At 47.0% G+C, this 24,286-nt stretch overlaps 1 protein-coding gene across 1 annotated transcript in view; it reads left to right on the top strand.

Annotated features, from left to right (window-relative positions):
• Positions 1-24,286, top strand: part of GSDME (gasdermin E) — a 45,514-nt gene that overhangs the window by 5,615 nt on the left and 15,613 nt on the right. The window contains exons 3-4 of the mRNA XM_044678860.1: positions 13,222-13,393; positions 16,280-16,400. Coding sequence (XP_044534795.1) covers positions 13,222-13,393; positions 16,280-16,400 — 293 coding nt within the window. The remainder of the gene's footprint in view (positions 1-13,221; positions 13,394-16,279; positions 16,401-24,286) is intronic.

Below are 24,286 nucleotides of genomic sequence, written 5' to 3'. Positions count from 1 at the left end.
GAGATGGGTCCCAGCTTTCCTATTGGTATTCTGGAATCCTGCCAGATAGTTTTATAAAGATACTTTATTTTACCAATTACATGTAATAACACTTTCCCACACACGTTTTCTGAAGTCTGTGATCCAAATTGTCTCTCCCTCCGTTGCCTCCCCTTCCCGGAGCTGGTGAGCAGCCCAGAGTCGGACAGATCGCCTCCTGGTTCCAGCAGCACCCGGCCAAAGGGTTCTCCTCCCCTCTTCTTCCATTTTTGCCTCAAACCTTTCCCAAGGGCTCCCCACCTACAACGGTTGCCCCGAATGTCCATGAGCGTCCTGCTTCTGTCCCCCCCTTTTCCCTGACCCAGCTCCCCTGTAATTTGCCAAACCCCGGAGGTCTGGGCAAGAGGCCCCTCACTCCTGAAAGCCATCCGGAGAACAGCGGATCTTCCAGCACATTTATTTTATAGAGGAGGAAATGGAGGCCCAGTGACGGGACATGACTGGTCTAAGGTCATCCATCCGACTGGCGGCAGAGCCAGGACTGCCTCGGGGCCCTCCCAGGAGGAAGGGGACAAGGAGGAGGCTGGATGCTCCCAGCCACTGAAGTGCTCCACGCAGGGCTGCCGGGGCTCCCGCAAAGATTCCTGGTGCGTTTTGTCAGTTCGCCTGGTCAGAGCGGACAGACATCGCCTTCAGTGCCGTCATCCCCAGGAGGAGGAACAGCGAGAAGCCGGGATGGGGCGGACCTGGGTGGCCGCCCGCCCTCCCACCCAGGCGCCTTCCTCCCTCTGTCTCATTCCTCTCCTTTGTAAGACTCTCCTGCGCCTAGAGTCCAGGCGCCGCGTTGGTGTTGGACAGTGTTTCATTTTCTCTTCACGACTACCCTGGAAGGTGGCTGCCGTTATTATCCCCATTTTACCGATGAGAAAACTGAGGCAAATAGGGGTAAGTGCCTCGCTCAGAGTGTTGATTTATTCTGAGTTATAGGTGGGGTTAATTCAAAAATTTAGGAAGGGGCAAGTAGGTGGCCCAGTGGATAGAGAGCCGGGCCTAGAGACGGGAGGTCCTGGGTTCAAATGTGACTCTGATACTTCCTAGCTGGGTGACCCCGGGCAAGTCACTTGACTCCAATTGCCTAGTCCTCACCATTCTTCTGCCTTGGAACTAATACAGAGAACTGATTTTAAAACAGAAGGTAAAGGTTTAAAATATGTCTTAAATTAAATATACTACGATATATTTATATAATAGATATTATCAGGTACTTTGTAAGATATAAAACATTTATATATTATATAATATAAACATTAAATTCATAAACTGTCAACCATAATTAATTATAATTTTTTATTTCATACAATAATTATAATAATGCATACCTTCTTATATCATTAGTTATATTTATTAATCATTAGAAAGATGCTTTATTAATTATTAATAAAATTATGCATGTATATAGTTTTAATAAATTATCGATAAATTTCATCTATATATATTTTAGAGAGAGAGACACGAAGGGGGAGCATGGGGTGGGGAGAGAGAATACTGGATGGAGAGTCAGAAACCCAAGCTGAAACCAGAAGACTATGGATAGTTGTAGAGTTGGAAGGGACCCTGGATAGTCCAATCCTCTCATCATGCGCATAAAGGAAAAAGTCTGAAATCACGGAGGCCAGATGGGGCAGAGGCAAGATTTGAACCAAGGTCCTGACTCCAAAGCCAGCCACAATACCGTCCTCCCTCCCAGTCCTACTGCTGAAATTTACTAGCTGCAGGACTGTGGACAGACCGCCAACCCCTCCTGAGCCTCAGTTTCCTCATCTGGAAAATGGAGTCAGCGGTCCTCTGTCTCACAACGCTGCTGGGAAGAAAGTGCTTTGCAAGTGAAGGAGCGTTAAGGAAGTGGGAGCCACTCTGAGAACACACGGAGGCCGCATCTCCCCTCCCCTCCCCTCCCCTCCCCTGCCTGGAAGATGCCACTCGCTGTGGTCAGAGAGTGGCCGGGGTGGTCCAGCCATTTACAGCCCGCCATGGAGCAGGTAGGCGCCCATGACTTGCCAGTGGAGCTCATTTCATTTTGCCACGTCTGAGTGGTAGGAAAATTCTCCTGCCCTCAAGCCTCAGTTTACCTTTTAAAAATTTCCACTCATTGATCCTAGTTTGGCTTCAGGGCCAGCAGGACCAGATGATCTTCCTCCCCAGGCCTGTGTTGTGGTCCAGCTTAGTCCTAACCTCCCTCCAGACCAAAGGATTCTTGCATTTTGTGGAGGGTGTCCTAGTGATAACAGCCAAAGCAAATGCTTACTTGACTGGGGCAGCTGGGTAGCTCAGTGGATGGAGAGCCAGGCCTAGAGACGTGAGGTCCTGGGTTCAAATCTGGCCTCAGACACTTCCCAGCTGTGTGACCCTGGGCAAGTCACTTGACCCCCATTGCCCACCCTTACCACTCTTCTGCCTAGGAGCCAATACCCAGATAGGTTAAGGGTTTAAAATTTTTAAAAAAAATGCTTACTTGACTCATTAACATTTGGCAAGAGCTGCCCAATTCCCTATTGGCCCAATTATATTGAAATACAGTTGTGGGAGCAGTCAGTGGCTCAGTGGATTGAGAGCCATGTCTAGAAGCAGGAGGTCCTGGGTTCCAATCTGGCCTCAGACACTCCCCAGCTGTGTGACCCTGGGCAAGTCACTTCACCCCCATTGCCCAGCCCTTACTACTCTTCTGCCTTAGAACCAATACATAGTATTGATTCCAGGATGGAAGGTGAGGGTTAAAATAACCCAACACAGTTATCACAAAGGCAGCTAGGTAGCTCAGTGGATAGAACACTGAGCTTGGAAGCAGGAAGACCTGAGTTCAAATTGTGGGGGAAAGACTGAAGTTTGTAGCAAGATCTTGGTCCAAGAACAGAAGGCTCCAAACCCCGTTCTTGTCCAGAGGTATGAAAGTCTTTGTAAGAAGAAGACGTTTAGGGCAATGAAACAGCCGCAGGGCTGGTGGAGTGGCCTCAGGCTGATGGGGGAGCCCCCCTGCAGGGGGAGTGGCCCCAGGACTGGTGGAGTAGCCCAAGGAATGGATCAGGGTTTCCATATTTGTTGAATCGTCCACCCCTGGGTGCTTTGGGGTGTTCCAGGCAGAAAACCTCAGGGAAGAGAAGCCTCAGAATCTCTCAGGAATGCTCTTATCTTGGTGTGAAACTTAGAGAGGGAACAGTATAATATGAGACCAGGAGAACTATATGCTATAAATACAGACCAGAATGTGCCAGACTATTATAGCTGATTAATTAGATGCAGAGCAATACAGATTTTGTCATTTATGCTTCGCTAGTGCTAGCTGGTGAAAGATATAAGACTTCAGAACATGGGGGTCCCACTTCTATCTCTGCCCACCTCCATCAAAATGTGGCCTCAGACACTTCCTAGCTGTGTGACCCTGGACGAGTCACTTCACTCTGTTTGCCTCAGTTTCCTCATCTGTAAAATGACATGGAGACAGAAATAACAAGTCACTCTAGTATCTGCCAAGAAAACCCCAAATGGAGTCACCAAGAGTCACCTCAACAACAATAGTTATCACATCATTAAAGACTTGTCCACAGATGTCCTTCCTTTTAAAGATTACAAAGTACTTTATCTGCATTATCTCCTTTGAGCCTCCAGGTAACCCTTGGGCTAAACAGATGCAAGTGTTATGATCGAAGATTTGTAGATAAGGAAACTGAGGCACCTGCAGGTGCCTGAGGTGGGATCCTGACCTCCCTGTACTATGCTCTAGGACTCTCAGACCGAAGGCTGGCAGCGGAAACAGTATGTGGGATGCAGGATTTTGAGAGACCCCTCCAGAAGGGCCAGCCCTTCTTCAGGGGGTTGATGTAGAGTCTGGATCCATCCCCAGATCAGGAGATTTTCCTTAAAGGGCGAATCTTGACCCAGATAGTTCCCAAATAGATTTGGCTTTGATTTTTTTTTTTAAAGGATATTCCCAATCCATCCAAAAAATGGCATTTCTCTATACATAAGAGAACAGAAAAGGAGAATTGTCTGGGCTTCTGCAGCTTTTTCTTAAGTCCAGGCACTGCTTCTCCTTTTATGACAAGTTCAAGATGTCAGAGATGGCACTGTGAGAGGACTCGCCAGCCCAGAAATCTCTAACTTTTCCTATACTCCCCAAATCTCTTGCTGGCTAGACTCTTTACCCTTCTCTCTAGTGCCTCATACTTTGTTACTTGGTCTTTATGCCACACTGGCCCTGGGATGAGACAGAAAACCTCATCTTTAGTCCTGGGTCTGGCAGTATCAGGCTAGGAGACTTTGGAGAAGTCATTTCCCTTCTCCAAGCCTCAGTTTCCTAAAGTGTGAAATGGGTAAATAGGATGAGTTGGTCCCTGAGATACTGGCCATCCCCAACTCTCTGTTGATCACATTAAAAAAAAATAGTCCATTGTTCTGTGGTTTTTAGACATTTGGGGTTTGGTGATTGGTACAGGGAAACTAAGGTAATACCAGTCTGATCTACTCTAAATGGCCAATGGCCACTCCCTGATGAGGTTGTCACCATTTATCCATCCGTATCTAGTCTCCATTTGCCATCTGTTACCTGGGACTCCACCCTGCTTCCACTCGGATCCCAGATGGACCTGAGGTGGTGTGGGCATTAGCAAGCCTGGCAATAGGATGGAAGGAGGTTTGGGAAGACCTCCAGCTCTATCTACTCTCCCTCCCCAACGACATGTGGCTGTTCCCATCTCTCCCATCCCCAATATCCCTGCCCCTTCCAGGTGCTGGATCACGGGAGTCTGGCTTTAGTTTGAAGAGCAGGCTTTAGTTCACCCTTTTTGAAGGACGTGCCACCATTTGTCATCCTTGGGTGAGACATCCATGGAAGGCAAACCCCTAGAGAGTAAGGATGGCCCTTCTTTGTCCTTCATCTCCTGGGTGCCAAGCATATAAGAACAACTTGCCGATTGGTTATTAAGCAGGAATCCTTAACCTGGAGTCTGTGAACTTTTAATGTTTTGATCATTGTGTTTCAGTATAAGTGGTTTCCTCGGTAACCTTCTGTATTTGTTTTATGTATTTAAAAACCTGGTTCTGAGAAGGGGTCCTAGGCTGAAGGAAGAAAGGAAAGACAAAGGCTAGAAGGCAGCCGCCTCTTCTAGTTCCCTTCCTTGTTTACAGTCAGCTAAGAACTCTTCCAAAAGTTCAGAAGGGCCAACAGTCAGAAAGGAGGGAGACTCTGGTCTAAAGAGACAGAAGAAAAGAAAATGGGGAGAGGAGTGACTCCCATGACTCCACTGGGAGAAGGGTCTTTTAGCCGAGGGAGTGACCAACCTGGAGATGCAGAGGCTGGATTCATGTTCTGGCTCTGATAGTTAGCACTTCAGATGTTGGGTGAATGACTTGACTCCACTGGCCCATGTGTAAAATGAAGGGGTTGGACTAGAGCAGGGGTTCCCAAACTTTTTTGGCCTGCTGCTCCCTTTCCAGAAAAAATATTACTTAGCGCCCCCTGGAAATTATGAAACTATTTATTGAACTCAGAATAGGATGTAATACAAAAAAAGTGTGGCCATCACCGCTTTCCTGGATCACTGCAGCACCCACCAGGGGGCGGTAGCACCCACTTTGGGAATCACTGGACTAGATGTCCAACTTTTCTTGGCTGTTGAGGTCTATAATCCCCTGAAATTTCAGGGGCACAGTGAAAGGGCTTTATGTTTAAGAGGAAGACACACGTCTCCATGAAAGACTCATGTCACTGCATTTTTCATGGGAAACAACCGAACAGAAGTGAACAAGGTAGCCCTCGGAGCTGATTGTTTGAGGCTGTTCTGTTTAAAAAAAAAAAAAACAACAAAAAACCTGCTTATACACAGTGGAAGCTTTCTAGAGCAGTACAGCCCATTCTTTTTTTTTTTTTTTGCCAAGGAGTTGGATGGTGGAATGGGTCACACTCAGGGGAGCTGAGTCTGTCCAGATGCTAAGGGGGGAAACTGGTGGGTCCAGTGAGGTATAAGAGGGGAGGGCACTGAGTAGGGGATGGTAGGGAGAAGTCCTGGGTGGGCAAAGCAGAACTACCAGAGAGGCTGACAAATAGCATTTGATATCGTTGGGGTTTGGTGATGGAGTTTTAGGACTCTTGATTAAGGAGGATTTCCATAGAGAAAGAGGATCCTGTTCATGGATAATTACAGGAGACACTGAAAGAAAAAGGTTGTACCTGCATACCAGTTGGGTGAAGTGATGCCCTAGACAAGTCACAGGCAGAGGAAAGGACATGGGGGACAAGCTCTTTAGGGTCGGAGGGTTGAAATTTTACAAGGCTGAGATCCTGAAATTTATGGGGAAAAGAGATCGGACTGCAGCCTACTCAAGGTCTAGTCTTCGTTGCTGAGCTTGGGAATGTCTTCTGTTCTCAAGAAGAGAACTAGAGATCGGCATGGTGGGTCGCCTCCCTAATATGCAACTTTTAGGTGGAGGTAAACTGAGGAGAGCCTCCGAATAGTCATGTTCTATAAACGGACGCTTTTAATGACAGAAAATTGTACTCCCTGATATCTAGGGATGCAGATTGTGACATCCAGCCTTCTGGGCTGTTGCCCACCTGAGGCTCTGAAGGTTTGGGGTTTTTTCATAGTCACAGGAGGCTTTATTTTCTAATCTTACCTGAGACTCACAAATATTCGCTTTTTTTTGGTCCCCAAGATATGGTTTTGATTATGAGGGAATCACAGATTTGGAGCTACCCTCAGGAGTCATCCAGCCCAACCTCCTTGGGTTACATGGGAGAAAGAAGAGTCCCAGATGGAATAGGATCATAGATGGAGCTCTAAGGGGCCTCTGAGATCCTCTGGTCCAACTTCTTCATTTTCTAGATAAGGAAACTAAGGCCAAAGAAGATAAGGAATTTGCCTGAGGTCACACAGTGATAAAGTGGCAAGGCTGGCATTCAAACTTGGGTCCTTGGACTATCATGTCTGCCCCTCTCATACTACTTGTCTCTTGTTAAATTGGAAAACCCACTTTCCAAGGTTAAAGGCCTGAGAACTCGGGGACCATGGAGATGGCCTCATCCAACTCCCTCCTTTTTCACTTGAAGTGAACCGAATTGCGTTGACTAATAAGGAGCCAAGCCCCAGACTTTGAAACTCAAACCCCCTGTTCTTTCAGCGTTAGCCCCATTGCCCTTCATGGCCCGCTGTGCCATGGCCCTTGGCTATCATGCCATGCCTGTCTTATGCCTGCACTGTGGTCTCTGTCCCCGAATTGCCATTCTTTGGTTTGATGTTCTCTTCGCTGAAGAATGGAGACCTTTGCCCTCACCCAAGGTGCCTCCTGGGTGACTAAGGCAGGCTGGCTGTTTATTTACTCCTGGAGATAACTTGTGTCTCCAGGATAACTGTGCCCAGGTGACTCCCTGAGAATCTTGGGGCATTGACATTGGGGAGGACTCCACATCCTTGATCATGTCTTCAGGAGGTGATGTGTCCAGGGTCATTCATTCAGCCGAGATTGAGTGCCCACTAGAGATGCAGCTCCCAGCCAGGGCTGGGCAGGAGAGCTGCCCAGAAGGAGGAGTCGCTAGCTCAGGAGGACTTCAAAATCTCCAAGTATTGCTTCACAAATCCATAGCGTGACACTGCCAACTTTCAGGAATCCCTCGGCAGCCTTCAGGTATCAGAAGGGCTGCCAAGGGAGTGAGGGTTTCCTTTGTTCTGCTTTTCCCCCAAGAGCCACAGGGAGAAGCCATAAAGAGGTCGATTCAGGCTTAATGTCTGAAGACCTTCAGAGTAGTTCGAGCCTGTCCCAAAGGGACATGGGCCACCTTTGCCTGGAAGTCTTCAAGCAAAGGCTGGGACCACTCATCGCAGTGGGGCAGTGGATGGTGCCTTGACCTGTGGTAGAATCTCAGCTCAGACAGTCTCTAGCTGTGTGACCCTGAGCAAGTCATTTCATTTCAGCAAGCCCTGATGTAGCCACCTCTTCTCATTTTACAGATGAGGAAACTGAGGCAAAAAAGTTTACATGCCCAGAGGTAGTTAGTATCCAAGGCAGCCCTCCAAGGATGCTAGACTTTCTGTTCTACATAGATCGTTTGGGGATTAGGGAAAGCCTTGGCTGTGATATCCATGAGTATGAGTACTAGCCTGATGTCATTGAAGTGGGCTCCGGATTGGAGTCAGCATGCGGGATTGGAGTCCTAGTGCTCCTACTTACTACCTGTCTGAAGCTGAGTTTTATCATCTGAAAAATGGGGATAATAACAGCACGTAGCTCTCAGGAATATTGTGATGACCAAGAAGATAATAACTGTAAAGTGCTTAGATCGATGCTTGGCTCCATAGTAAGTGCTACGTAAATATTACTTAGTGTTACCTGCAAAATGAAGGCGTTAGCTGTGAGGACTCTTCAGGCTCTGAATTCATGGCCTCTGCTCCTCCTTGGAATGGCATGGAAGTCCCACTGGCAGGGATCAAGAGAAGGGAGCATCCTCTCTAGAGAAGCCATGCAGTATTGTGGATAAAATGCTGGACCTGGAGGCAGGAAGACTTGAGTTCAAATCTCACCTCAGACACTACCTTGGGCAACACACTTCAGTTCTGTTTGCTTCAGTTTCCTCACCTGTAAAATGAGAACTTTGGAATCAAGGACCTCTATGAGGTTTTTTGGCTCCAAGTCTCTGAAATGATAACCATTTTGACTGTGCAACAGAGAGTACCTGGGAGAGGGATCATCCGTAAATTGATTTGTCATGGGTTTTTTTTAACCCTTTACTTTCTGGCTTAGTAACAACTCTAAGACACAAGGACAAGGGCTAGGCAAATAGAGTTAGGTGACTTGCCCAGGGTCACACAACTATGAAATGGCTAGATTCCAACCCAGGTCCTGACAACTCTAGGTATGGCACTCTATCCAAAAATGCTACCTAGCCTCCCCTCTTTCATACTATTTTAACCTCAGCTCTGTTTCTGTGAAGAGAAACTCTTGTCTCCCAGATTTGTCCATCATCCTGAACTTCCAAAAGGTGGCAGCACCATCCTAGGGAACAAGACTCAAGTCACCCTGAGCAAGGAAGCAAGAAGGTTGCCAGGGCCCTTTAGGAGGGGATGGAATAGCAGCTTCTGCATGTGGGCAGCAGGAGCAGCAGCAGCAGCAGTCACATCCCAGCAGCCCCACCAGCCCATGAGAGTCCAGGCTCTGAGCCCTGGGTGTAACTGCTTTTCTCTTTCCTCCTGGTCCTCTCTCCCCTCCTAGCCCAGCCATCAATTATAACCTCTGTAGGGTATGTAGAGACTAAATTGGTCTGCGTCGGCTTGTTGTGCATGCTCTGTTTTCCATGCTGCTAATTACTGTGATGGACTTAGCCACAAAATGATTTGTTCTGGGATCTCTCCTAGCCATCTAAAGCAGGTTTCCAGGGCCAGACAGAGCCCGGAGAGCTAGGGCTGGGCTCATAAATCTCTCGGCACTGACCTGAAGTTATCTATCATGGTGGAAGAAGGCTGCTGTGCTTCTGGGCTGGCTGCACCTTGTCCCCAGATTGTACCTTCTCCTTTCATCCCTCAGAGGTTGAGGTTGTTGAGGGATCTGGCACTCCTGGAGAGCAGATCTATGGGTGGTTCATCGGTTCAGAGCTGGAAAGGATCTTAGAGATCATTTAGTCTAACCTTCATCTTACAGATGAAGAAACTGAGCCCCAGAGCTGTTGTTATTTACATTGAGTGGCTCAGGTACCAAAGTCTCAGAGAAGTGAGCTACCCAAGGTCACACAGAGACTGAGGGGCAGGACCAGAATTAGAAACCAGAAGTCTTCATAAAAGCATTTCCAGAAGTATATGCTGTTTGTTCTTTCATTTGTTCTCAAATGGTCCAAAATAGCTGAAGGGTTTTTGGTAGATTCTTTTTAACTCATGCAGAATAAAGAGAGCCCCACTGAGCGATGCCCTTCTAAATTCCTAAGAGAAAACCTTCCAATAATTTCCCTGCCATCATTTATGTGTACTCAAGGCAAAGCTTGTCTTTGAATTGGGCTGTCTGTGAAATACAATTTTTTTTTCTTCTCTGCTATGGGATTTAGAAGGAAATAAGTCTGTAAAAATGACTGTGGGGAATAAATGCTGAATAATGAGTCAAAAGATGGAATTGGCCATGACAGAAGGTGGGGCACCTTCTCTGAAGCCAGCAAAGGGAGGCTTTGCAAAAAATGGATACATTTAGTTGGTGGTTTTGATTCCTATTGTTTCTTTATGTTTTAAAATCACCTTCATTTCCAAAGATGCATCCCCTCCTTCTTCCCCTTCCCAGAAAATCATGCCTTACAACAAAGAGCAAAAAAAAAAAATAATAAATTAAAAAAATGGCAGGTCCCCTAGCTTTATAAAGAAGGGAAAGAGATATATTTTCAACTTTTATATAATTTTTAAACCATGAGCCGTGTTATTTTATTTTTCAATTAACAAGCATTATTTACTCTCCCTCTGTCCTTCCTGCCACGTGAAAACAAAGCCCTCACAACAAATATGCATAATCCAGCAAGATGAATGTCTAACTTGGCCAGGTCCAAATAATGTTTATCTCATTCTGCACCTTGAATCTATTTCTTTTGTCAGGAGACGGCTAGTTCCTTGTCAGGCCTCTGGAGGGCACTGTAATTACACAGCTTTGCTTCCTTTCTTTGGTGGGTCTTTCCATTTACATTGTTGTAATGGTTTTGTGTATGTGTGTATATATATATATATATATATTTTTTTTTTTGGTCCAGCCTTCTTGCTTCTGCATCTGTCCCTCCATGTTTTCCCAGGTCTCTCTGAGTTCTTTAGGTTTACAGTTTTGTAACAATCCATTATGGTCTTGTGCCATGATTTGGTTGGACTGATGCCAGTGTACATTTTCATCTGATATGCCTCCTTACTCACTGTTGGCCCTGCTCTCTGCCTGTAGAGTTAAAGTTGTCCCTTTTCCTAGAGGCAGGGAAGGACAAGATAATTTATCTGGCCCAGGAGAATGTAAGCTTCCCGAGGACAGGGATGGTCCCTTATTTTTGTCTCTGTAACTCTTTGCCTCATATCTAGAAGCTGTTAATAAATGCTCATTATCTTGGATGGCAGTTTAGGGAGCTTTCCACATCATTCTCTTGAATGCAGATGTGGTCTCCCCAGCCCCTTTCGGCCAACTTTTCCAACATCCATCCTCCCCCTCCACAGAAACTTGAGGGCAGACCAGTCTCAAATGGACCAAGTCATATTTGCTGCAAATGCCCAAGTGGCATGAATTCAAATTGCTTTTTTCATCTTTGTTTTCTGGGGCTCGATAGATATTGTTCAAAGAACTATGTCTTGGCTGTTCTTTTCCCCTTAATTTTCAACTGTCTTGTCTCTATACTGACAGCCCAATCCCCTTTGCTGCTTTTCATTTCTGACCATCATTTTAATTAAATCAGACTATTTTGACTTTGCTTCTGGGGAAATAAGGAGAACAATAGGCTGGGTTTGGAGTCCCTGAATCTCAGGACTAGACAGGTTCTAGTTCAGCTTGGTAAGCATTATTAAGCACCTGCCCTGTGCCAGGCACTGGGTACCAAGCCAACAATGAGACAGTTCTGGCATCCTAAAAAATAATCACCCAGCCTATGCTTGAATAGCTCCAGCAATGAAGGTGGGAAGTGGGAACCCATCATCAGCCCATTCTACCCAGGGACAGCTAATATTAGGAATCAGAGAAACAAGTTTACATTACATCTTTTCTTTTCTTTTTTTTTTTTACCCTTGTACTTCAGTGTATTGTCTCATAGGTGGAAGATTGGTAAGGGTGGGCAATGGGGGTCAAGTGACTTGCCCAGGGTCACCCAGCTGGGAAGTGGCTGAGGCCGGGTTTGAACCCAGGACCTCCTGTCTCTAGGCCTGACTCTCACTCCACTGAGCTACCCAGCTGCCCCCTCATCTTTTCTTTTTTAAACCCTTACCTTTGGTCTTAGAATCGATACTGTGTATTGGTTCTAAGGCAGAAGGGTGGTAAGGGTGGGCAATGGGGGTTAAGTGACTTGCCCAGGGTCACACAGCTAGGAAGTGTCTGAGGCCAGATTTGAACCCAAGATCTCTTGTCTCTAGGCCTGGTTCTCCATCCACTAAGCAACCTAGCTGCCCCCTACATTGCATCTTCACGACTTTCAATCACGGCTCCTGGTTCTCCCCTCTGGACCCAAATGGAACTAGTCTGATCTGTCTTCCATTTGGTATCCTTTGAGGTACCTGAAGACAGCCATCATGTCCTCACCAAGTTTTCTGTTAAAACTCTTCATGTCCATAATTCCCAGTTACTCAAAAGATCCTCCTCTGGTATGAATTCCAGGCTTCTTGCCCTTCTTTGCCCTTCTCCAACTGATCTATGTCTGCCCTAAAACATGGCTCCTACTATTAAACAGGGCCCTCTAGCTGTGGGGTGCCTGGAGCAGAGTCCCCGCCGTCACCTTGTAATTCTTAGAAGCTCAGCCTCTCTTTCTCCAGCTTGAGGTTGCCTTGGAGAACCCGACTGTGCCTCCAAGACCGTGTTCCGTGGTCCCTCTGTGATCCTGGCTGAACGATGTAGTCACTGAAGACCCCTCTTGCTGGCTGGCTTGATGACTTCTCAGGATCTCTGGCCCAGGCTCGGTGCTCCGGAGCCCCTGGGCTGCTCGCTTCCCCTCATTGTCCTGAGTGTGGATGAGGAGTTCATCTGCTTCTCCTCCTTCCCTTTGTGTCCTCCTGGAAGACGGATGTTATGCCGTCTCTCAGCCTTCTGTTCTCTAGACCAGATTAAGTGGGAGTTCAGGAACTTGGCTGGATCCGCAGGCCTTGACTCACACAAGAGCTGCTGGGGGCAGATGACTGAATGTTCTAGAACCAGTTGGTTGTCCTCTGCCTTCCTCCTCCTTCTGGTTGCCTGCTATGCCTGAGCCATGCCATCTGAGTGGAAGGATCCTGGGAGCCCTCCCCAGGCATGCTGGGGCTCGGGGTGGGGGTGCTGAAGAACGAAGCTGCCCGACGCATCCTCTGCTTGCCCGGGAGCCCAGAATTGGCTTCACTAAATTTTGGTTTATGTTGTTTCAGCTGGATTACCTCCCCTGGAATCGCTGGCCAATAAATTACTCCGGCCATCATAGGCTCCCTCCCAAGTCCCCTTGCTCTGTCAAGGGGGAAGATTCATTAGGCCATCCGACTCCGGTGAGACTCTGGGACGCTCACGCTCGTTTCTCTTTTCCAGGACGATAAATCTGAGAAGTCCTTTGCTGCAGCAAGTGCTGGAGAGGAAGAACGAGGTCCTGTGCATCCTGACGCAGAAGATCGTGACCACTCAGAAGTGTGTGATCTCTGAGCACATCCAGATAGAAGAGAAATGTGGGGGCATGGTGGGCCTCAAGACCAAGAGGGTGAAGGTAACTCCCCGATTTGGACCCCCTGGGGAGGGAAGGGGAGGAATCAAAGGGTGCTGGAGCCATGGGGCTCCCTGAGCCAGTGGCTGCTCCAAAGGGGAATGGGCTACATCAGGAGCAAATGAGATCCTCCCCAGGAGTCCTGGGTTCGATGACTGCTGGGCAAAGGTGCTTGTCCTGCCAGAGATGGGGCTAGATGAGGACCTTTTTATTCCTCCATCCATCCATCCATCCATCCATCCATCTAGTCTCCCATCCATCTGTCTTCAATTCTGAGTGATGGGCAGAAGGCAGGGGGAGGCAGCCTTATTTAAATGTTCTCTGGGTGCACGGACCCTCTCATGCCAAGAACTCAAAGCCCTCCCTTCTTGGCTATGATGTGATCAACCAAAGAAACCAGTGCTGGCTATACGCCTAGACCAGGTAGACAGCTCTTACCTGGGGTGACTGGAGCAAAGCTAGGGGACTTCCTAATGCCCGGCATCTAGTAAGTGCTGTGGGCATGCTTCTCCCCCTCTGCCTCTCCTCGCTTCCCCTCCAGCCTGCCATGGGGCCTGAAGTGACACGCTCAGACCCTCAAAGACGTCCGTTCTTGATTGTGGCCCGGCCCTAGGAGGCAGATCCCACGAGCCCAGGAGCTGGGCGCAGCCCAGGGCCCTGCTGACTGTGGGGCAGAGTTAGAGGAATGGAGTTTGGATTCCCAATTGTGGAGAGACAGCCCCGGGGCCCCCATAGTACTATGGGATAGGTATTGGGGGTTGTGTCTTGCTCAGACATAGCTAGGAAGGGTCTGACTCTAGATTTGAACCCAGGACCTCCCATCTCCAGGCATAACTCGCTATCCATTTAGCTGCCGAGCTGCCCTGCATTTTTACAGATGAAGAACCTGCTAGTGACTTGTCAGAGGTCACACAAGTAGTAAGCAGCAGAGGCCAGATTTGAACCCAGGGCCTCTGAGTTTCATCTTCTCCCTTGTCTACCCCAATATATTGTGCCACTGACTTTTGCTTCAATGATCCCATCAAATAATTTACCTTTCCTTGAGAGGCAGCATTGCCCAGGGAATAGAACTGGGTCAGCCTCAGAGATGGAAGAACCCAGGATCCCAGACCTGGAGGTGGAAGGATCCTCAGGCGCTGTCGAGTCCAATTGCCTCAATTTACAAATGAGGAAACCAAGGCCCAGGGAAGTTGAGTGACTTGGAACTGAAACCAGATCCTGTGATTCTCGAATCTCTTCTTTCTGCCTCTCTGCTTTGGCTTCAGTCCCTCCTCTGATCTACCCTGGATGTGGGACCCTGGACAAGTCATTGAACTTGTCAGCACCCCAGGCAGCTCTTAAAGACTCAAGTTAGGGGTGCCTTGTCAGCCTGCTATAATGGAAGGAGTTTCTGCCCCAGGAGGGCTTCCGGATGAGGAAGAGATCAGAATTCTGGCCCCGAACGCCCAATGTCTTCATGTTTTTGTAATGCTTGAGGGCTTCGGAATGTTTAATCCCCACCCCCACATCCACCCAACACACACGCACCAGCCCTGTGCAAGACGTCCTCTTGGCTCCCATTTTAAGAGCCCAGGAGGCTGCGTATCAGGGACAGGAAATGACCTGTCCTAGGTCACACGAATAGCAAGTGGGGGCCAGAGTCGGTCATTTCCCACTGCTTGAAGCAGCTTCTTTCTGCCTGGGAATCAGGAAGCCTTGCCTCAGCATTGGCCAGGGCTAAACTACTTCAACACTCTGAAGTCTAATTAACAGTCTATAAATGTAGAGATTAGGGAGCTTTGGGAATGTATATAACAATGACTTGGCCAGGATCACATAGTCTGTACCTATCAGAGGTGAGCCATAAACCTAGATTAGAGAGATAGCATGGAAAGAATGGCACTGAAAGGAACAAGAACTCTTGAGTCAGAAGGACCTGGGTTCAAATCCCACCTCTGATACTTCCTATATGATTTTGTCTATATAAAGACAAACTTCCCAGCAACTACATATGTATAGTATGGAGGCTTTGACAGGTATTGAGCTCCCTGTTAGTGAAGGTATTCCAGTGCATTAGATGGTTTGGGTACAAGTTGAATGAAGTTTCCTGTGATTCTCTGATGACCACTGATGCTGCTTTGGTGATTTAGGATTTGCCAAGGGGTTTTCCATGCCTTATTCCCTGGGAGGCGGGCATTAGGACTCTCATTCACCACCAAGGAAACTGATGCTCAGAGGGGTCAAAGGATTTGGCCAGGGATCTATGGCCAGGGGTCTGGGCAGTGAGGATTTGAACCTGGCTCCCTGACTGCAAGTCGTGTTCTTCTGTCTCGCTGTGGCAATGATCTTTGGGCTTATCCAGCTGCCTATTCCTATACTCTGCTTCTCCACTAGAATAGGAGCTCCGGGAGGGCAGGTTGGCTTGTCTTTGTCTTCTTATCCCCACCAGTGCTGAGCTCAGAGCCTCGAAGAAATGGGCATCCTGTAAGTGCTGGTCAAACTGATCAAACTCCTTGCAGAATTCGAGCTCGGGGGCTGAGCCTTCCTTCCCTCCCTTCCTCTCCAGCCTGTTACTGATGATTATCAAGCCCTGAAACGTTTCACAAGAGATCCTGGCCCTGCGATCCGGTGTGCATGGCTTCCCTCCCCCCTCCTCCCTGCAGACCTCCCAGCCTCCTTTAGGGTTTCATCAGGGCGTTCAAGGCTGTTTCAATAACCCTCGCCCGCCAAGGGGGTCCATGCCGCCGAGCGCCATCTCGTCCCTTCGGGGCCACAGGCACAACTTGGTTTTCCTCCGGGTGCTGAAATCTCATTTTTGGTGCCAGCAGGGCTGGCCGTTGGGAGTTAATGAACTTGAGACCAAGCAGGAGGCAGACTCCCTCCCTCACTGCGCGCCTCCCTCCCTCTCAGGTTTCAGTGAGCGAAGATGGGAATGTGACGAGAGATTCCAACGTGGTCCTTGAGATCCCGACGCCCACCACCCTCGCCTACGGGGTCCTGGAGCTCTACGTCAAGCAGGATGGCCAGTTCGGTAAGTCTCCTTGTGGGTGGCCCTTGAGGAACTGGCTTCAGTTCAACAAACGCTCCCTAAGCCCCTTCTTGGGGAGGGCAAAGCTGGGAGCTGAGCACACAGAGGAAACCAAACAGACAGCCGTGGAGTTTGCCTTCATTCTGTTGGCGATGCAGAGCCAGGGCTTAGACAAGAGAATGAAGAAGCATTTACTGAGTCCCGATGGGACCAGATGGCCTCGCGCTAGACTTTGAGGCAGGAAGACCCGAGTGAAAATCCAGTCTCAGACACTTGCTAGCTAGATGACCTTGGGCAAGTCATCTAACCTCTATCGGCCTCGGTTTTCTTATAAAATGGACCCAATAGCATCTCCCTTCTTTAGCCGGGCTGATCCTGGGCTGGTCCATCTAGCGGGATGAGACAGTCCAGAGCTTGTATGAGTCCCCTGACACGGCTTTCCAACTCCCAGGCTCACGTCCATGACATCAGAAGAGGGATTCCTCTCTGTACGTGCTTTCCTCATTGTCTGTGCCTCCAAAGCAGACTGCCAAGTGCTCTAGGCAACCAGAGGTTACAGAAAAGATGCCAACCTGCATTGGTAGAGGGGTTTCTGTCCGTGGGAGCTCCTTATATATTCATGAAATCTCTGTCTTTGCTAGAGACGCAGGAGGCAACCCAGCAAGGGGAGACAGTACTGGGCTTAGAGTCAGGAAGATCTGGGTGTAAATCTTCCCTATGATGGCAGCTGGGAGATTGCTGAGCTTCAGGCAAATCTTTAGGACTTGTCTCCTCTGTCATTGAGAGAGGCGGCAGATATCTCTTCATGGATCCTTTGTGTGGTGGCATTTGCTAGACTGGCAGTGGAGTCCATAAAGCTTCTGAATCTGAAGTCACAAGTCCCGAGATCAAATGCCGACTCAGCTACTAACTAAACCCAATCCCCATGTGATAGAATGGCCTATCCCATCCCACCTATTATCCCACATCACACCACATATCAGACCATGTAACAGAACTGTCACCTTCATGACAAATCAGCTCACCTCTCCGAAGCATCAGTTTCCTCATCTCTAAAATCAAGTGAAGTTGAGCCAGATGCTTCCGAAGGTGCCACCTCTCAGCCCTAGGACCTGACGTTCCCTCCTAGTCTATAAGCTCTTCAAGAGTTTGGAAAGCATCTTACTCTTCTTTATCTCTTGCCTCCCATCTCCAGAGCCTGGCACAGTGTCTTGTCCACTGTAGGTGGTTAATTAATGTCTGTTGAATCCTATTGAAATCCTAGATGGTTCAGATGAGTGCTGTGTTCAAGTTGTTATCTTTTTTTTTTTTTTTAAACCCTTACCTTCGGTCTTAGAGTTAATACTGTGTATTGGCTCCAAGGCAGAAGAGTGGTGAGGGTAGGCAACGGGGGTCAAGTGACTTGCCCAGGGTCACACAGCTAGGAAATGTCTGAGGCTGGATTTGAACCCAGGACCTCCCATCTCTAGGTCTGGCTCTCAATCCACTGAGTTACCCAGCTGCCCCCTCAAGTTGTTATCTTGGGAAGAAATCCTCTGTTCCCTGAGGACCCTGTGGCTCACACTATCTCTAGACCTTCTCTTCTGGAAGGGAAGTCAACAGTGCTTGTTGACTGACTGAGCCGTTCTGAGCCCTTTCGGAAAACAAGACACCTAATTTATCAACATTCACACCTGCCGTTTCTCTTCCCTCCCCATCTTCCTCCTTTTTTCATTTTTTTCTTCTTCCTTTCCTTTCCCTTTCTCCTTCCTCCCCTTCTTCCTCCATCCTAAATCATCCTAAATAGCATATCTCCAGTTTGATCCCCCCCTTCTTATCTGCTAGCCTTGGTTTCCCATTTGGGTATTTTCTCAGAACTGGACCCATTCCTGGAAGTTCCTGATTTGTCTTAATGGAGGCTGTCCCTCAGAATGAGCTAGAGCATTTCAGAGACTGCCTGGAACTCTTCTGGAAAGGATGTCCAAGCCTTGGAGGAAAGCATAGTCCCACTCAGGTTGTTCCTGCTCTAGACATGCTATATATGTCCTCCATGCTGAGGGAAAAGAGCAGAGAACCTACTACATCAGTCATCTCTTACTGATGCATGTTGAGGGACTTCCCTTGCCTTTGGGATTTTGGATTCTAAGACCATTAGTTTCATGGGATCATGGATATAGATCATGGGTACAGATCATGGAAGGGCTTCCCAAACCATCTAGTCCAACCCATCCATTTGACAAATGAAGAAACAAAGACCCAGGAGCAGGAAGACATTTGCCTCAGGTCACACAGGTAGCAAGTGGCATTAATGGGATTTGAACTCTGGCTGTAAAGCTAGTGCTTGCCATTACCCTAGACTCTCCTTTCTTTGCCCTAAGAGACACTCAAAGCTTGGTTCCTCATATGAAAAGTCTTTCATTGATGACCACAGAGCCGTCCTTGCAGGGAGGCATTCCGAGGACAACTCTGTCCTTGTCATTTTGTCCAGATCATCTTGAATCCTGTCCCCCCCCCACCCTCCTGCCCTCCTCCAGGGGCTCTCAAGGCTTTCCCAGCTTCATGTGGGGCTGGTCCCCCATTTCCATTTCAATTTTAAGCCTTTCTTCCTACTTCTCTTTTCTTTGAAAATAAACTTGTCTTTGTGCTTTGGGGAGGAGGTCCCCTGGGGACTTCTTTCCTTTCCTTGGGCTCCTTTCTCATGCCCTGGACTCAGGAAGAAGGTTCAGTTTTTCGTGTGGGGTCGTTGCTTTCCCATTGCTGAATCGCCTGTTTGCAAGCAGAGTGCCCAGAGTCTTTGTTCCCCGTGACTGGTGGCTGAGTTTTGGCATCCTCTTCTGGGCTTTGTCTATCTGTGTTCCCAGTCACTCTTGCCATGGAACATTCTGAATAGTTCCTCATTATATACTATGGGCTTTGGACTGGACTGGACTGGACTGGACCACCAGAGACTCCTTCATCCCCCTGCCTTTGGCCAGAGCTGATCCCAAGCCATCCTGGGAAGAGGCTGCCTCTCCTTTCCCAAGACCTAGAGCTGAGAGTTCCCTTTGGCAGTGTGTCCTGAGGTCCCTCAGTTCTGACACTCGAGCATTCTTCCCCAGGTTTCATCTCACTCAGTTTTGCTGCAATTTTCTCACATTCTCAGATGACCGTTCCTTTACAGAAATAGAACGCCTGCTCACCTCTGCTCCTGGTGCCCCTGTGTAGACCTGAAGGTTTTATCATCAAGACACATTGGGATGTACACTGGCTGGACTTATAGCCAGAGATCAAGGGTTCAAATCCCAAATCTGGCATTTACTAGATGTGTGACCCAGCACAAGAGACTAAACCTCTCTGAGAATCGACTTCCTCATCTGTGAAATGGGGATAATAACAGGGTTACTGTAAAGATTGGATGATATAATTCATGGGAAAGCATTTGCATTTGGGATTGTTTGCTTTAGGCCTTGTCCTCCCCCCCCCCCAGGCAATGGGGGTCAAGTGACTTGCCCAGGGTCACACAGCTGGGAAGTGTCTGAGGCTAGATTTAAACCTAGGACCTCCCATCTGTAGGGCTGGCTCTCAATCCACTGAGCTACCCAGCTGCCCCCCTTGTCCTTTTGAGGAGGCCCTCCCTTTGGTTCCTAGACTTACTATTGGGGCACCAGCTGGTGCTTCTCAGGACTACATGGGTTTAGGATCATAGAAGCAGAACTGAGAAGAAAAAGAACTTTGCTTCCACTGAATCCAATCCCTTCATTTTACAAAGGAGGAAACAGATGGTTGTTAAATGATTTTCTCAGTCACACAGCTTGTCAGTGTCTGAAAGGCAGGATTTGTACTCAGGTCTTTCCCATCCAGTCCATCACCTTTTCCACTATTTCACCTAGGAGGTATCTAATCAGAATGAACATTTCCCAGCAGCTCTAGCAGCTCTCACATCCAGAAGATTCCATTGGGCTAAGGGGCATTTTCTTAAATTCTCTAATTCTTGCCAACCAAACTGGTTGATACTTTTGCTCTGATGCTCTTGGCATTCCAAATCCATTTCTCCCTCCCACAATTTACTGACTTGATTCCTGGCTATAGTCCTTCTTTGCTGGGACTTATCAGCCTCCAACCTTCTCCATATTATATTCATCTTCAAACTCATTTACCAGTGACTCCTTTTCCTTAGCCATATAGTCTCCTTTGTCATTAAAACAAAGACAGCCTCCTCTTGGAACTATTACCCCTTCCCCCCAATTATGAACCTAACTGCCTCTTCCCCTTCACTGCCAAACTGTCTCCATGCATTGCTTCTATTCTGTCTTTGCTCACTTATCCTCAAATAATTCCTTATAATCTGGCACCTACCCTCACTACTCTACCTAAGCTCACTAATGACTTCCAGGGGGCAATTAGAGCTGAAGGGGACTGTGGAAGTTGTATGAATCTACTCTGCCTTTTCAAAGATGAGGAAACAAAAACTCAAGTTAAGAGGTTTGTTCAAAGACACACAGTTGGAATTTCCTTGGTAAGATTTGCTTGAACATTCCTGACTCACCATCTGATTCTCCTTGACTTTTCTGCCATTATGGTTGTTTGTGCTCCTCTTATCTTCTCCTATTAGATTGTAGAGCCAAGTATGTAGGGAGAGGCAAAATTGAGTAAGATGTGGTCTCTGTCATCTAGCAGACTAATACAGTGATGTCAAAGTATATTGAGTTAGAAAACCACAAATTCACATTATCCATGTTGTGTTGCATTTTTATTTATTTTTTAAAATATTTCCCAATTTTATGTGGCTCAGATCATACTCAGAAGTGTTGTGGGCCAACCCCTCTGGGTTAGTAGAAGAGAAATACATGTTAAGATGATATCTGGTACAGTAACTACAGAGAAGTGTTTTTTTTAGCTTTTGAAATTTTTTGTTCAAAGGTATCTTTTATTAATTCTATATAATAGCAATTTTCAATAGATGTTTTCTAAAATTACAAGATCCAAATTACTTCTCCCCTTTCCTTTCCCCTCTTGGAGATGGTGAGCAATTTGATCTGCATTATATATTGTATTATCATGCAAAACATATTTCCATATGGTCACTGTTGTAAGAAAATACTCATACAGGGGGCAGCTGGGTGGCTCTGTGGATTGAGAGTCAGGCCCAGAGATGGGAGGTCCTGGGTTCAAATCTGGCCTCAGACACTTCCCAGCTGTGTAACCCTGGGCAAGTCACTTAACCTCCATTGCCTACCCTTACCACTCTTCTGCCTTAGAACCAATGTCCAGTATTGATTCTAAGACAGAAAGTAAGGGTTTAAAAAAAAACACTCCTACAAAACCATAATCCCAGAATCAAACCTTAATAAGCTCATGTGAAGGATAGTCTGCTTTGATCTGCATCTAACCCCAAGAGTTCTTTCTCTGGAGGTGGATAGCATTCTCTGTCAGAATCCTTCAGGATTGTCCTGGATCATTGTACGGCTGAGAGTTGCTAAGTCTTTCACAATTGATCACTGTACAATATTGCTGCTACTGTGGGTAATGCTCTCCATGGTTCTGCTTATTTTGCTCTGCATCAGTTCATATACCTCTTTCCAGTTTTTTCTGAAATCATCCTACTTATCATTTCTTATAGCACAATAGTATTCTATCACCATCATTAATCACAATTTGTTCAGCCATTACTACAGAGAGTTTTTATCTAAAAGCAGTTTTTGACCTGTACATGTTGAACACAGACTACATGGAGGCAGGAAATACATCATCAAATCAACTTTTAGAGAGAAATTTAGTTTGTTTGGAGGAAGTGGGGTACAGAGCTGGAAGGAGCCTTCAAGCTGTTTCTATTTTGCAGAAGTACTATGAGTGCTAGCAATACCCTTTATTTACATTCAGAATCCTGGGGCAAAGCCCCAGGTTCCCCGCCCCCCCCTTTAGTTATGAGTCTGAGCACATATATCCTGTGTATTCAAAAGCTGGAGAAGTGACAGCTGGTCGCTAGCCCTAGGAGAGCCCCCATAGAAATTGGGTGGTTACAGCAGCCTCCTAATAAGTTGTCTTCCTGCCACCATCATCTCCTATTTTTAAGCTTCCTGTCTTTATAATTCTAAGTCTGCTCTTTCTTAATGCACTCATCTGTTTGTATCATTCCTGCTCCAAAACCCTCAGTAGCTCCCATTTTTATCTTCCTGAGTAAAGTTCCTTCCTCTGCTGCCTGGCATTCAAGGACTTTGCTACTTTTCTAGACAGTCTTTAGTGCTGCTTTCTAAGGACTCTGTTCTACAACCAAACCACAAGCCTCTACTGGTCATGTCCTTCCTGGAGTTAGGAAGACCTGAGTTCAAATTTTGACTTAGATGCTTACTAGCTGTGTGACCCTGGGCACTTAAGTCAGTTAGCTTTAGGTTGGCTCAATTTCCTCAACTGTAAAATGGGGATCATAACGGAATCTACCTCACAGGGTTATTGTGAAGATCAAATGAGATGATATTTATAAGTCACTTAGCCCAGTACCTGGCACATAGCAGGTGATTAATAATAAATGCTTCCTTCCCTCCCCTACTTCCCTTCTGGATTTCTTGATCAGCCATCATGACTGGTATTGATAGTTTTTAAGGGTTTATGAAACCCCTTACATTCATTATGCCACTTGACTCATAACCATGCATGTTCTACAAACTCATTTCACAGATGAAAAGACTGAGGTTCAGAGATCTAGATATAGATCTAGAAATAGAAGGGACCTAAAAGGCCATCTAATCCAACCTCCTCCTTTTATTGATGAGAGTCCCAGAGAAGGGAGAAATTTGCTCAGTTGGGTGAGTGACGGGGAGAATTCGAATAAGAGTCTGGCATTGAACTCAGGATCTTCTGACAATGAAGTGATTTCCCCAAGATTATACAGCTAGTAAAGCGAGTGTTGAACACAGGTCTCTCTGTATTGAATCCAGTACTCGATGTCTATTAAATCTTGGTTCTTGAATAGCCTTTTGTTTTTCAGCCCTTGTGTTTTGTCACTGGTTATTTACTGATTGGGGTTGGGGTCTTATCCCTGAACTAGATTGCCAGCTCTCTCTTGAATCTAGGCACCAGATTAAACCTCATGGCTTCCCTTTCCTTCCCTCCCATCCTACCACGTCTAGCACAGCCATCAGGGCATCCAGGATCTGTGATTACAGAAACTCGGTCTGTCCAAAACTTAGTAGCTAGTCCTCAAGAGCTTCCTGGCATTTTGACAGAATACAATAAATTTTTGGCTGCTTGCTCCTGCTCATATTGGCAGAGAGATCTGAACCCATGGCTTTCTGGCATTGGGTCTGCTCCTCTATCCACTGTATCACAGCACCTCTGCAAGCAGTCAGATGGATGGCTAGATTGTTATGGTCAAGAAAAAAAATATTGTATTTTAAGCAAAAGTTATTAGAAACAATCTGTGTTCATTTAGCTTTGGGAGATATATCATAGTTACCTCTAGACCCTCAGTCACCACTATAGCACCAAGATAATCTGAGACAATATTTAGAGGGCTCTGGAGCAAGAGAAATGTCAAAACAGCTGTGTGACCCTGGGCAAGTCACTTAACCAACATTGCCTTGCCCTTACTGCCCTTCTGCTTTGGAACCAATACACAATATTGATTCTAAGACAGAAGGAAAGAATTTAAAAACAAAAACAAAATGTAGCTGGGTTAAGAACTCCTTTGACTCTTCCCTTCATTGATTAACTAGGCTTCCTCCTGAAATAGCTTAATCTTTTCTGAATGGAGAAAGACAATCTGAGTTCTGTTGTTCAGTCATTTCATTTGTGCTCAACTCTTCATGACCCCAGTTGGGGTTTTCTTGGCAAAGATCCTGGAGTGGTTTGCCTTTTCCTTCTCCAGCCCATTTTGTAGATGAGGAAACTGAGACAAAAAGGGTTAAGTGACCTATCCAGGGTCACAGAGTTAA

This window comes from Gracilinanus agilis, chromosome 5, assembly GCF_016433145.1.
Source record: "Gracilinanus agilis isolate LMUSP501 chromosome 5, AgileGrace, whole genome shotgun sequence".
Lineage (NCBI taxonomy): Eukaryota > Metazoa > Chordata > Mammalia > Didelphimorphia > Didelphidae > Gracilinanus > Gracilinanus agilis.
The sequence above is the reverse complement of the archived record's forward strand: the minus strand, read 5'-3'. Positions and strand labels throughout refer to the sequence as shown.